Source organism: Peromyscus maniculatus, chromosome 7 (genome assembly GCF_049852395.1).
Source record: "Peromyscus maniculatus bairdii isolate BWxNUB_F1_BW_parent chromosome 7, HU_Pman_BW_mat_3.1, whole genome shotgun sequence".
Classification (NCBI taxonomy): domain Eukaryota; kingdom Metazoa; phylum Chordata; class Mammalia; order Rodentia; family Cricetidae; genus Peromyscus; species Peromyscus maniculatus.
The window spans coordinates 66,921,787-66,937,138 of record NC_134858.1 but is presented as its reverse complement, the minus strand read 5'-3'; the positions used below and the strand labels follow the sequence as shown (position 1 = coordinate 66,937,138).

The 15,352-nt window shown below is 39.5% G+C and overlaps 1 protein-coding gene across 15 annotated transcripts in view; it reads right to left on the bottom strand.

Annotated features, from left to right (window-relative positions):
* The window catches only part of Ice2 (interactor of little elongation complex ELL subunit 2), a 48,326-nt gene extending 35,387 nt beyond the window's left edge, over nucleotides 1-12,939 (bottom strand). For 5 of the 15 annotated variants that reach the window (XR_013052806.1, XR_013052802.1, XR_013052805.1 and 2 more), the window contains exons 1-5: nucleotides 12,789-12,924; nucleotides 11,721-11,861; nucleotides 10,363-10,467; nucleotides 1,599-1,848; nucleotides 277-396 (exon numbers count right to left, since the gene is read on the bottom strand). Coding sequence is in view for 9 of the 15 variants with exons in the window: in XM_076576590.1 (XP_076432705.1) it covers nucleotides 277-396; nucleotides 1,599-1,848; nucleotides 10,363-10,467; nucleotides 11,721-11,761 (516 nt within the window). In the remaining 6 variants the exon portion in view is untranslated. Of the gene's footprint in view, nucleotides 1-276; nucleotides 397-1,598; nucleotides 1,849-10,362; nucleotides 10,468-11,720; nucleotides 11,862-12,343; nucleotides 12,737-12,788 lie in introns of those variants that run through there. The other 10 variants (XR_013052804.1, XM_042281200.2, XM_076576592.1 and 7 more) reach the window with 9 other exon arrangements.
* Between the last annotated feature and the right edge of the window lie 2,413 nt (nucleotides 12,940-15,352).

Below are 15,352 nucleotides of genomic sequence, written 5' to 3'. Positions count from 1 at the left end.
AGTAGCACATTAAATTCCTGTAGTCTTGGGTCACCAGCTCTGTCCAAACAAATCGTTTCCTCAGCAGCAACCTCAGGTATGGACTGAAGTGCCTACCTCTATATTCCGAGCGGTCATGAGTTATACTACTTCACACACTAAGTAGTGCAGTGGCCTCTGTGTAACTAACCTGCTAAAGCTGACAGTTCCCTAAGCTACAACAGAGTCTTCTTCACACATTTTAGAGATGCCACTATTATTTACTGCTCAGCAGTTTATGTAAATGTGATCTTTTACCTCTGTGAAGAGACGGGCCTCATCAGAGAGCATATTATAATCCTGTGCACATTTCTTTGCAGAATTCTGCAAAAACTTTAGGAATTCATTAACTTCTTCATTCACATGTTTTTTCATATCCTTAAAAAAAAATACACATCTTTAAATAAAGTTTCACTAAAAATATCCATTCCTCAATAGTTGCCCTAATAATTTGAACTTCAAAGAATAAAACTTCAAATCCAAAGCAGAAACCACAAAGAAAATAATTTAAAAATCACAAATTAATAATTATAAGTTTGTTATTAAAAACTCTATGGAAGGTGCTAAAGAAATGGCTCAGCAGTTAAGGGCATGGTCTACTCTTCTGAGGTCCTGAGTTCAATTCCCAGCACCCACATAGTGGCTCACAACCATCTGTAATGAAATCTGGTGCCCTCTTCTGGTGTGTGTAAAGACAGGTCACTCACATACACTAAATAACAAACAAACAAACAAACAAAAACCCTCTAGGGAATAGTTTACTGGCACCTTGTGGGTTTAGTATTGTGACCTTAGTACTTTGGAAGTGGGGCAGGATTAGTTGTTCAGTCACCCTTGGCTACCAAAGACTGCAGACAACTTGGGACATGTAAGTCACTGTTTCAAAACAAAACAGTAAGAAAAAAATAGAAAACAATCGTTTACAGATAGATACATGGAGATGTTTGTTTTATTGGTATTCAATATATTTATTTAGGTAAAATAAGAAATCATCAATTTCCTCATATGCAACAAAGGCCAAAAAAGAAAGAGCAATGTCTAGTGTTGGTGAAGGTGCCTTCAAAACCTCTTACAGTGGTATAAACAAATAATTCAAACCTTTCAAAGAACAATTTATCCATCCATAACTATAGACCAAAGCTTTAAAAACACATGCAGCATTTGATCTTAAAATTTTATTTAAAAAAAAACAAAAACTTTATTTAAAGACTCTTTCTTAAAGAAACAATCACAGGGACAACCAAAGATTTTGTTAGAAAGACATTCAGCATAGTGTCATTTCTGTAATAAGATTATGAATGCAATTGATTCAAACTGATCACAGCAAGCTTGTAAAGTGCTCTTGCTAGGATGTAAGATGAACTGGAATAAGGCCGCTGCACAGCAGAGCAGGTGCCAGAACTACAATAAAATCAACAGAAGGGTTAAAGTGCCAACACTGTCCCATTTCTGTGAATACGACTGTATCTAATAAGAGAAATAAGCAATAAATTAACAATGACAAAGAAAAATGAAAAGAAATATAAAGGAGAATTATTTCCTGATTCTTGGTATTTTTACTGAAGCTGATGAATACATACCAAATACTGCAGGAATTCATTTGTATTTGTTCCAACAGCTTTGGAACTTGAGGGGATCTTCGCATATTTAGCCAACAAATCCACATAAGCCCTCTGCTCTCTTTGTGAGAACCGAGAGAAACGAGGATAAGGAACTCTTGGTTTTGGAAGGAGAATCATCCCAACTTTTTCCTTTGCTTGAGTTGCTGAACTAACTGCAGGCTCATTTTCTACAGAACTTGCTGAGACATTCAAATTTTCTCCTATACGTCTGGAAAAAAAAATACAATTTACAAATATGTGCTTTTCACATGAAGATTACTATCATGGAACTTATGATTCTCAATCAAAAGGGAGAATAATATGGCATGATTAACAGTAACTTCTGGATTATTATCTAACTCTGCCACCTGCATTTTGATGTTCAGTCATTTAGTGTAGATTAAGTATTCTACATGAAAAGACCTCATTGTAGGCTTACCTTCAGCCACCTGATACAGAGAGAGGCACACTTCAACCAGCTATTCTATTTGGAATTTTCCCCTTTTATTAAAAGAGAAATCATTCTTGTGAATTATACTAACATTTACTTATTGCAATGCTATTTGGTTTTTAATGCTTAATTTCTTCAGTAAGGTATATCAGTTAAAATGGTGAACAAAGGACATTAAGAACAAAATAAAATGAGGTCACATAATTTTCTGGTTTCCATTGGTTATTTTAGAACTTAAAAATAAAATTCCAATAACTGTTATATTTTATGGAAGCAGTAGTGATTTTAGAAAGACTGGACAATCTTCTATCTGTCATGTATATGGTTAAAGCCATGGAAATGTCTCTATGCTTTTTATGGATGTGAAAGAAAAATCACAGAATATCTATAAGGAGGTGTGTTCAAAGAGAAGGCAACGAGTAGTAGCAGCCAGAGAACCTGATATTAGATGTTTGTAAAATGACACCTCCAATTTAAAAAGTCATCTTACTATTCTAGTAGGACACACAACTATAGATTATCTTGTTCATAAATTGTTTCTACCTTTGCCATTCAGTTTTCCTACAATTTCAGTAAGAGAATAGAAATCTACCAAAAAACTCCACTTCCCTTGGTCTCTACAACTCTGATTTCTACCACAATCATTATTTCTTTAACTGGGCTACAAATTAAACAATGATAATTCATGGAGGAAGGAAAACTAATGAGAATGATGGGTATCTATTGACTCATTCACTAACAGTCATTAATAATTATACTTGCTAGTGTATGCTATGTCCAAGAGCTTTAACCAGCAGATTACAGTACAATCTTCAATTGTCAGGATCTTAAACCAGTTGTTTGACGAATGAATGAAAGAAAACCACATCCACACAAAAGAAGAAAACTATATCCATACACACACACACACACACACTCACTCACTCTAATAATATTAGGTATCCAAAGTAAATTTACCAAATAGCTAGCTGAGAAGAGTGGTCTAGAGACCATGGATTAAGAGGGAAAGAGGGAAGGGAACAAAGGTCGCAATCATAACATACTACTTTCCTTATAGCATTCATTTCTTTAAGCCAATAGGAGCATCTAACTCATCACCAGAGGGAAAGGTTGGCCATAATCTGGAGGAATACTGGATGTTCAGAACATATGACACTGTTTCACACAACTTGTAAAGGTTCTTTTTCTCTGACATAAAAACAATTCTGATTTGCTATTACTTTGACACCACATTTATTTTTGTCTATGATCACTGCTTAGTATGTTTTATTCTGCTTCTCTTAAATACAGTCCTGTTCATTTTAAGATTTGATGCTGAGAATTGAATCAAGGGCCTCTTACAGGCTGTACACATGCCATACCCATTGTAAATGGACCATCTTCCCAATCATTGCATTTTCTGTTATAGGAATGTCTGTACACAGATGCACTACACAATACAGGGTAGGTATTGTTCTTTTTATTTCACATTATATATTTGGGACATCATGCTATTTTTAAAGGTTACATTTCTGGTAAACAGCTATCAATCTCATTTTGGGCTAATGAAGGAGGGACATTAGTTCTTAAAAATAGTTGCTATAAAAAAGTACAAAGGGCTGGACGGTGGCGCACACATTTGATCCCAGCACTCGGGAGGCAGACCCAGGCGGATCTCTGTGAGTTCGAGGTACCAAAACTACATGGAGGAACTCTGTGTTGAAACAACTCCCCCCCCAAAAAAAAAAAAAGTTTGGGCCTTATTGATAAAGTTGGGAACTACTAATTTATAATACTATAGTAAATATGGTATAAATTAAAAGTCTGAAAATAGTATTTTAGAAAAGAGTAAGAACCTTCCTCCCTCAAATAAAGCAAAATCATTTTAAAACACTCTCAGAGATAAACTATGAATGGAAAAACTCAACAAATAGCTAATTAGTTAATGGGAAGAGAATTTTGAAAATTAAAATTGGGATGTTTAGGCTGACTCCAGAAATACAGGCAAGAGAATACATATTTAGCTCAAAGTTTCTCTGCTAACTCTATAAAAATAAGCTCATTTTAGGTTAACAAAATGAATATTAACTGCTGATCTTGGTAGAAATGTATTACAGCAAATTGATTTCTCACTAGAATATGTCTTGAGAGCTATTCAAACCTAACAGTATTGTGTCCGCAACTCTTAACAATACTGCTTCACAGCTGTCTCTCTGAATATGAGAACATGTCTGTCCTCCTGGCACAAACTGGCAAATTTAATTAAGCTGCAGCAGCAACGAGATGCTGACTCAGATATGCCCGAGTAGGAATGTCAAGACATTCTAGCAGTTTAAATTGGCTACATGCAGCACAGAATGAAACGGCAGCACATCAAGATCATTTTCAAGTGCAGTGCTGTCAAAATCTTCATCAGGTGCAGCCACAAGTACCCAACAGCACTACCTACATACATTACACCACTGCATTTTATTTCAGTTGATAGTTTGAAATTTCCTCCTTCATTTTGTCAACTATCATTTTCCTTTTTACTTCAAGTTGCTATGAAATAAAGGAATGTTACAAACTGTTAGTTTGCTAGACTCTAAGTTGACTAGTTTGGCAGTTTCTTTAAAAACCACATTTGGAAATATTTCTGAGCTTTATCTCAAAATCTACTTGAATCTTGGAGTTTAGTTTTCTTTTATATTAATCAGTTTACAGCAATTATTTCTCCTCATTTTATTCAGAACTATTTAGTAACTTGGCTTAAACCTCAATTATAAAGACCTGTAACTAAAATGCTTAATTTTAAATAAAGGCAGGTGTTTATTTCTACATGAATAACTCTTTCCAGAAAAAAAATGCCATATTGACTTTCTACTTTATTCACACTGACTTTTGGTTGTGAGCCTAGCCTTTAACGGCTGAGCTATCCCTTCAGCCCTATTCACACTAACTTTTAACATCACATTATTCTGGTGGTACTTGCGTCTTACAAACATGTGCAGAGTACAACAGTCTAGTGAATGCTTTTTATACTGAAATTAAGAGCAAAATGACTTTTGGTGATGCGATGGGGTTGAATAAAAATTTCACAGTTTTGAAGTCAACAAATTCCAACATGCTAGAGAATACAAAAATTACTATATTATGGATAATGAAAAATGTTTTTTCCAACAAGCAAAGTTCTAAATAACTGAACCCCCAAATCAGTTCCTTGCTGTAACAAAAAAAAATCTAGAAACACATATCAATGCTTTGTGCTTCTCTTTTACATTAAAATGTAAATTACACTAATAAACTGTGCTGTATTAAAAAGTCTAAAGACAGGAAAGCATATTCTAAGAAAAAGATTTTAGTTTTTTTTTTTTTTAAAAAGGCTAACTTCCAGAAAAATATCCTCTCCTTTATATAACTATGCCCAAGAAATGCCAAGCAAAACTATACTTCCAAAGAACCATTAAAGTAAGAAGCAGTGGGAGAATGAAGACTAATATCAAAGCCAGGCATGGTAGCCACACCTGCAATCCTAGAACTCAAAGAAGCAGATGCAGAAAGATGAGGGTAGGTCTAAAGAGTGAGCTCTGGGCTAGCAGTTACATAAGGAGACCTTGTCTCAAAAAGAATAAAAAAATAGATAAAGTTAGAAATTTTTATCCGAAATGATGAAGACTAGAACAAAAATCCCAATGAAATTTTATGCAGCTGTTAAAAAAAATCAGAATATCTACAAGAAAATGGATGCAACTACAAATTATTCTGTTAAGCAAAATAAGCCAAACTAAGAAAAACAAATGATGGCCTTACATTGAAATATATATATTTGTGTTAATTTGGAAGTAGAAAATCAAGAGAGTAACAGAGTGCATGCAGTAAGAAAGCAAAGGGTTATCATCTGGGGGAGAAACGGAAACAGCTTAGGGAGTAGGGAGATAATGGGTAGAGGGAATGAATGAGAACACAGTATAATGGAATATGTGGATGAAGATGTCATGATAGAACCCATTATTTTTGTATGCTAAACTAAAACATGAACAAAAGAGGGGGGAAGCCCCCAAATCAAAGCTCTTAAAGAGTGTAGGAAAGGTGCTGGGAGAGAAGAGGATCAGAGAGCTTTCAATAACCTCTCTCCTTACAAGACACATGCACTCCTTGCAGCTACTTGAGATCATTCCTGGAGGAAGAAAGAAGCTTCCAACAACTGGAATGAGAAAGCAGGATCCTGGGAGAGAGCATGCAGCAGACAGAGGTCTGTGTTCCTTGGAGTCTCTGCCATTGCCTAGTCTACCATCATGAATCCTAAAAGGGACTGGTGAGATGGCTCACTGGTTAAGAGCACTAGCTGCTATTGCAGAAGACCCAGGTTCAATTTCTAGCACTCACATAGACAGGTTCACAACTGTCTGTAACTCCAGTTCCAGGGGATCTGATATTCTCTTCTGGCATCCACTGGCACTGTACATATGTGGTACACAGCCATGGCAAAACACCCACACACATTTAAAAAAAATCCTCAAAAGCCTTGGAGAGAGAACCTTAGGAAACTAACACGTCAATTCACATTTATGGGTCCAGTGATTTTGTAACTTTTCCTGATACCATAATGTATATAAATTGATATTAAACAAATAAATAGATGAAAAATGAAAAAAACAACACTATGCTACTTTAAGGGAAGGAGTACAAATGTTAGTTCACTTTGAAAGGCATCCAAACAAGGTGTAATGACACAGAATAGAGTTAAAGGTAGATGAACAGATAAGTGAATTTAATAAAATGTTCACAGAATCCAAGAATTGGGTATAATGGTAGTCCCTGCTGAAGTTCTAATTCTGCTGTGTTTGAATTTTTTCTCTCTACATCAATGTGTTCTTCCGTAAGTTCTGTTATTTTTGAGTGAGTTTCTACTCAGCTTGTCCAGACTTAGCCTTGTTCAACTAAGAGTGAGGACTTGAACAAGGTAATTGGCAAGGTGCCCAATTCTTTCATAGCCTGTTCCTCTGTGACTCGGGACCACAAGGGAACCACCACACTGAGCTCATCTACATGGTGACTTAGCCGTGCCAGCATGAACAGCTAACTTTTCTCACAGTCTGACAGGGGACTTAGTGTAAACCCAGGCAGTGACACTGCTGACTCTGGCTCCAAAACAGGTGCTGATACATGAGCTACTGAAATCGGATCGAAACCAACCACCTGTTAACGTGATTGTGTGGGTATTCCCAGGTTACCGGACAGTGCTTCGGCTGTTCTCAGGCACCACACAGTCCGTCTGTCCTAACCGGAGCACTTCTGTGTAGAGGTCTTCCCGAGACTCAGTTGGCTACTCAAACCTAAGTTAGTCTGTCAGGGATCCTTGTGTTGCTCACAGGTTTAAATAAATGACATTAAGGAGACTGGTGTCAATTCTATTTCAAGATTTTTGTTTCAGATTCTGGGCTGTGGAAATTTTTTTCTTCAGGAAAATAAAGCCAATGGTTGCATACATAATTGCTCCTGCTTTTCTCTATTAAGAGTACATCACACTTTGTCATGACTGGGTATTGTGCTCATTATTAGGTATGGGGCAGTCATCTCAGGGCTGTGCCAGGTAGCACAGTCACTGCTAGATGTCAGGCTGAGTTATCATTTGTATTATTGCTGGGCCATGATTTAGTGTTCTGTTTAAGTAATTAACTGGTGGCTTACTGAATTATTGAGTATTTTTGTGGAGCCACTGTTGGAGATTTCTGTTGAGTCTCCATCTAGCAGCTTTGCTGAATTCTTACTGAACAATTTTGCTGAGTCATCTTTTGGAAATTTTGTTAAGCCACCTTTGGGCAATTTTCTCCAGATTCACTACCTGGAATTTCTGCTGAGTTGTCCCAGAGCACTTCTGTCAAGTCACCCTTGGGGTTTTACTGAGCCACCATTCAGCATTTTCTAAGCTATCTTATGTAGGGTTTCTATGGCTGTGATAAAACACCATGACCAAAGGCAGTGTGAGGAGGAAAGGGTTTATTTCAAGCTTATAATTTCATATCACAGTTAATCACTGAGGCAATCAAAGCAGGAACTCAAAGAGGACAGGAACCTGAAGGTAGATGCTGATGCAGAGGCCATGAAGGACTGCTGCTTATTGGCTTGCTCCTTATGGCTTGTTCAGCCTACCTTCTTATTGCACCTAGGATCACAATCCCAGGGTAGCACAGCCCACATCAATCATCAATCAAGAAAATGTACCACAGGCAGCCCATAGGCCAATCTGGTAGGGGCATTTTCTCAAGTGAGGTTTCCTTTTCCATAATGACTCTAACCTGTATCAAAATGACATTTAACTTGCTAGTACACTGAATTACTTGAGCTTTTGCTGGGCTATCTACTTGGTGTTTTTGCTGACCCATTGTTTGGAGGTTTTGCTGGGTCACCACTAAGCATTTCTGCTGAATCCTCAGGCATTTTTGTGGAGTCACTTGTGAATGTTCTGGCATATCATTTCTGGGCACTGCGCTGAGTCAGCACTTCCCTGCTTCCCTTGAAATTTTGCAGGCAATAACTTGGGTGTCAAGTTAGTTCAGGACCCTTGGCAATTTTCCGAGGCCATGGATTAAGCATATCACCAGACCAACCCCAGACTATTTCTCCTTTGACCTTAAGAACATTTCAGATAAAAGGTAAAGGATGTTGATAAACATCATTTGGTTTAAATAATCAAAGGTACTGAATGATTGGAAAGTTTTATGAAATTAGTTATCTCCAGGAAATGATAAAAACTGAATAACAGTAACAATTTTTTAAAAAAAAATCCATAAATGCATACTTATGAATCTTAACTTTCGAAAGCTTATACTACCAAAAACATTAATTAAGACTTATTTTAATCCTTTAAATAATAATCTGGCAATATCTATCCAAATAAAAGCACATATATGCTTTAACTAAGAATTTATCATCTAGATACATGTACAATAATACATACTATCATAACTCCTATTATATAAAAAGGAGAGTATTTTGATGTGTACAGTACAAGACACACAAACACACACATTCATTATAAACTAAGTCCACAGAAGCATCCTTGATTCTCAGTGGTTTGGATTGAACAGACTAGGCTGAGGGTACAAAATCAGTACTTCTTCAAAGCTTAAAAGTACATCTAATGATGAGGCACTGGGAGAGACATGAAGATGAAGATGGTGAAGGAATCTGAGAACTACTACAGAGACCAGAAGACTGGGAAGAAAGCTGAGTGGGAGAGCTCCACAGTCAAAAGCTCCCTGAGAATGCCAGAGGAAGTTTCAGAAAGCAACCTTTCCCTGTTTTGTAATTCAGCTGCTGATTTGCCTTTTCATCGAGAAGTCTTATCTACCTACACTTAAAATAATTATTGCTGTGAAGGACCATCACTGTTGTGTTATGTTTCCTCTATGCCTGACATATTTTTCATCCCTCGCTTCATGTCAGCACATACACACCTCTAAAGTAGTGAAAGTCAGGAACAGAAAGGATTGTGGAGAGGATTATTTAAAACAGAACTCGCAGTATATTCAGATGTTGATCAAAATGACTGAAAGCAAGAGAAAACGAAGACAGAAGAGTCAGTAGGGTAACTGAGGGAAAGAACACCGAGAAGGCAGAAAGAGGTGGGCGAACGCAGTTCTTCCCCTGTGAAAGCTAACAGGGTTGCAGCAGAGCCAAACTCCTTTGGAGTGAGCGGCTCCCTACTCCACATCTCTGGTCTCCAGAGTTACCCACGGCACACGAGACCCAGTCAATCAAAACAGAAAAAGAGCTGCTACAGGCGTGTGAGCAGGAAGAACTGAACATTATTGCTGAGCAGTCATTTATACCACAGAAGACAAACTTTCTTTTGACTATTTGATACCATCTATTAAAATATAAAATATACACATAGTCTGACTAAATTTGTATGACTTTACCATACAGAAGTAACTGCAGAATTAAAAAAAAAAGTTTCCGCACAGGACTTGCTATAGGAATTTAAAGTACATAAATAAAGAATAGGCAATTAATAATTAAGATTAAAGAAAAATATTATATGTGTGCATGGAAATAAATACAAAACACTGATTTTTTTAATGATAAAAGTAAATTATGAAGTTTTATGGTGTTCTGAGGTAATTACAGCTATGAACTCATTTTGTGTATATAAATACACAGCCATATAAGGAGAAAGGTAAATATCAAAATGTTATCAGTAGCTTTCTTCTATTTTCTATTTTTCACATTTTTATAATTTGAATGTTTACAAATATAAATAGTCATAAAATTTCAACTATCAGAAAAACAGCAATGAAATGTGAAAATAAATAACCAATTGAACATTACCTGTTAGACAAAATATAGAGTTCTTTTAAGCTTGGAGCCATGGAATGATCTTTGTAATTTTCTGGAGAGAAAAATGCCTTAAGGCCATTTTTGGGTGTAACATCCCTGTGAAATAAAGTAATTTATATGCATGTGACAATTCAAAATCTCATGTTAGACAAAGCAGCATAATGCTACAGCTGTAATTTATGACCTCTACCCCAGCTTTTCCCAGACCATCACCCCTAGTCAGTTTAATTTCATGTGTCAGATCCTGTGTGTTTAGATATTCTATTTCTTGGATGGCTTTAAGCTTAGGGCAGTATGAGATTCTCCAGTGCCAACAGTCTGTTTCCCTATAGTATACAATTAAACTTCAGAAACTCAAACATTTAAGATGGAACAGAAGGAAGTATAATCAAGGGTCTGTCAGAGACAAGGCTCATCTCTGGCCATGAACTGTAATGGTAAAATATTTGATGACAAAAAAAATGTGGCTCAACTTGTTTTTGTTTTGTGTACTATTGTGCCAAATGAAAACACTGGCTACCCTATTTATTGTTATTGTCTGATTTTGCTAAATGGAGTAAATGATGGGTGTTTGCTAAAACCACCTCTAAAGTGATGAGTTTCATAACATCAAAATTAGTTTGAGCCTAATATAGTCAATGCTGGTTAAATCAAAGAAAAAAATAGAAAATACTGAGATTAATCTAGGGAGGACACTGACCAGCAGGACTCTGTGGGGAGAAAGAGCTCCAAAGTCTTTAACACTGAAATTCATTTCGGTTTCACAGTGCCAGAGGTGTACAGGAATATCTGCACAGCATGTGGACCACATGCTATAGTACTAGGAAGGATCTTAAATGATTCACTACAGGCTGGGCATGATGAAACCTTTAATCCAGCACTCAGGATGCAGAGGCAGGTAGATCTCTCTGAGTGAGCTCCAGGTGAGCTAAGGTTACTTACACAGAGACGCCATCTCAATCCCCACCCCCTCCAAAAAAGCCCATTATAATTGACACTGATATGTTATGGTCAATGCTGCTTTAGTGAAGGAATTAAAAAACTTACAATGTTGAGAACAATTTCAGCACTTCTCCCCCAAAAGAAAACAATAATCATAAGATGAAATTATAACTAAGAATCTGGGTGCTGAGTTATTATTTTAAGAGTCGAAATTGGTCAGCTATAACTCAAAAGGCTTGGAATATGAATAGGGTAAATTCTGAGACCCTGAAAATTTATTTTTCTTTTTCTTTTCTTCTTTCCTTTTTTTTTTAAAAAACCTCTCAAGCCAGAAATCTTCCCTTCCTATGATACCCACCGTCCCTGCCTCGCTCCTCCAGAGTGGATTAGGAAGAGGTCCAACTCACCAGTTCAGTCTCGGTTCACTCATGGTTATGCTAGAGCTCATCTTCCTAGATTTCTCCTTCACTCTAGCTCACAATATTTCAGCCTGGCAGGGAAGGCTCCAAGAGAATGAGGATCGGATCCTTCCTAGAGTCTACATTCAACTGAAGAAAAACAAAAGGTCAAGATCAAGCCGAGATTATGAACTCGGGCGGGAAGGAACCTTAGCTTTAACATCTACCCTCGACTGACTAAAACCAACAGCAGAACGTGGCCGCCGATTCTTTGTGGCGAAGCCGACACAGGAGGGGTCATTCCCCTTTAACTGGAGCAAGGAGTGTTAACTGGGGACATCAGCTGAGTCAGGAAGAAACCCAGACCAGAAGGGTGTTCTCGCTTTGTTCACACCACGGCAGACCGATGCCTTAGCTCTACCTGGCTCCCTCGCTACCGTTTTAAATCTTGTTTCCATTCCCTTCGGGTCAGACACTGTCGTGGGGGGCAGATCCTGACACCATGCACACAGAAAAGGCTCTCTGGCTCCCAGGGACCTTGCATCTTTCAAAGGCCACTTTGCATGTGTGAGAGCTCAGGAGGGGCTGGCCACTCAAGAGAAAGAACCATTCATGGGCACCCTCCGAGGTACCATTAGAGAGACACACAGGGAAGGCTGGAGCTTGATGTCCCCATGCTGGGTGCCGTGTCCTGTCGCCCCGCGCGGGCTGGATAGCGTTAAGACTCAAAGACTGGCTTTCTGGGCGCCTGTGGGGGTCTCATGGGCTTCCTTCTCAACCTACCGACCCCACGTTTCCCCTTTGAGTGGGGCCGAGGGGGAGGGGAGGGGGCGGTGAACGCCGAGGGACCTGAGGGGAGGCAAAGAGAAGAGAAAAGTATCGGGAAAGGCACGGGCGAGACGAGTGGGGGAAGCCGCTCAGGGCCTGTGAGGGAAGAAGGCCTGTGAGGCAAGCCCGCTGAGGCGCTACCTCAGACCCGGGCCGCCATGCTCCCTCTCCCGCCCCTTCGCGTCCCCGGCGAGCCCGAGGGAGTCCGCGCGCAGCAGCAGCCGTCGCCGCCGCCGCCCTTCCGCCCACCTCAGGGTCCCAAGCGGCTCTGGCCCGGGGAAAAGCCGACCGTTCTACACACGCTTTGCCGAACTCACTGCGGCGCGCCCGGGAAGGCCTCATTTAAAGGCCCCCGAGGGCGCCCGCACGGCCGCGCGTGATGACGTCACGCGAGCGCCGCGGGCGGGGCTTGTGTGCGAGTCCCCAGAGCGGACGGACGGACGGAGGGACGGACCAGCCGCAGGGAGGGTGTCCAGAGACCCGCACAGACAGAGCGGGCTGTGACCTCAGGCTTCCCTAACCCTGAGCCTGACTCTTAGTTTTTAATGTGTGTTTTGTTTCAGAGATGGGGGTCTCGAGTAGGCCAGGCTGACCTTAAACACCGTAAGTAACACAGCCGAGGATGATGATCTTGAGTTTCTCATCCTCCTGCCTCCACATCCTGAGTGTGGGGATTACAGACGTACACCACCACACCTCATGTATATGGTGTTGGGAAGGGAACCTAGCCCTTCAGGATGCCAGGCAAGCACTCTCCCAAGTTACATATTCAGCCTTTTTCATCAATTCTTAATACGTACACGGGGCTTTTGGAAAGGTCTACATAAGACAGAATGAAGCTGTGTTTAGCATACTACTCAACACATGGTAGGCCCTCATTACACCCAAATTCTCCATTCCACTCACTGACCCATTTTAGATAGACGCCAGTGTCTGTTAATGGGCTCTCGTGTTTCTCACACTTGTCTTGCTGCGATTCATAAAGAAAAGATGTACTGAGCACGTATACTTCGTGTTTGATGTTGAGTTCACAAAGGACCAAGACTAACTACTGTTTTTTTTCCCAAGAACTTTTGATCTTGGGGACTCTAAAGCCTCATTGATTAAATGAAACAAACAAACAAAAAAAGTGGTGAGCTACTTAAGAAACGTGTTACTGGGGCTGGAGAGAGGAGGGCTCAATAGTTCAGAGTGTTTGTTGCTACTGTTCCAGAGGACTCAAATTCAGTTCCCAGCCCCCACATCAGGTGACTCACAACCATTTCTAATCCAGCTCCAGGGGATTTGGCACCCCCTGCTGGCCTCTGTGGGTACCCACACACATGTGGCATGCACACAGAGGCACTTAAATAAAAATAAACCTTCTAAGACAAGGTGTTATGAATTGGATTATAAATATCTCCTGAAGATTATATGCTAAAGGCTTGGTCACCAAGCCTGTGGAGTTACCAGGATATGGTGGGTTCTTTAAGACACAGGTTCTACTTGAATTTAGGTCATTGAGCACATATACTTTATGTTTGGAGTTGAGTGCATGAGGAACCAAGTCTGCATACTGAGTTTTCCAGAACTTTTGACCATTGGGAGTCAGTGACAGAGATACTGTTAGCCCTTCTTGCCCTCTTTTTGATTCTTGGTTACCAGGAGGTGCAGAACTGTGGACTGCCATGTGCTTTTGGACACTGCGTTCTGTTTCACCATCGGCCCAGAAACGAGTCAAATGTCCACAGACTGAAAGCAGGAGGTAAATATAGACTCCCCTCTATTATATCAGTGACAGAATCAACACAACGGTGCAAGCAAGACATTTTGTGAGTTCGGAGGAGGGAAATGGCTAGTGTGAGGGACCGAGAGTGTCTTTGAAGAAAGACGTGTATTTGCTGTCATGGGATGGGGCAGTTTTCCTTTCTCCACAGTTGATCTTTCACCTCACAGACCAAAGAGCAAAGGATCAAACTGATCTTGAACGGAAACCTCAAAATAGGAAAGTCTTCCCCCCTTTTAACTTGTTTGGGTCTGGTATGTTGTCATAGTGATGAATGTAACTTAACATGTGCTGTTGTTAAGAATCCAGATTATTGTTAGCATTATGCACTGGCTTCATGTATCTGAGTCCTAGTTAGGGCAAGACGGTATATAGAATGACACTTTTTTAGGATCAGAAATCACTTTGGATATTGTTTCAGATAACCATTCTGTGCCCAGGCAGTCAACTCACCTTTTACCATCCTGTGACCAGTGAACTAAAACTAAAAATATCGTCTCGTGACTTCAGACATCTGTTAGGCACTGAATGTTTACCGCCCTACCCATTCATATGTTGAAGTCTTAACCTGCAGTGCAATGGTTCTTTGCAGTGAGAACTTTGGGAAGGAATTCAGTATAGCTGGGTAATTATGTATAGATTATAAGAAAAAGAAGAGAGACAAGATATCCATCACCATGTGACAACATAGCAAGAACGTAGCCATTTGCAAACCAAGATCCTACTTGTCCAGTAGCTGGGCCTAGAATTCCCAGACTTCTGGGAAAAAGTTATATATCTTTATATATATGGACAGGGTCTATCCATGTAGTCCAGGCTGAGTGAGCTTGTGTTTCTCCTGCCTCAGCTACCCGAGTACCAGGATTATAGGCCTCTACTGCTGATATTTCCCACTCCATTATCCTTCCTTGTACCAAACATCATTACTTATTATTGGCCTTTTCATTCTATATATTTTCCAGAGATGTGTCCACTTTTTCCTACATTTTCCAATTTGCTAACATAGTTATAAAAATGCTTTTTGATGTTACTTTGTACTTTTATGATC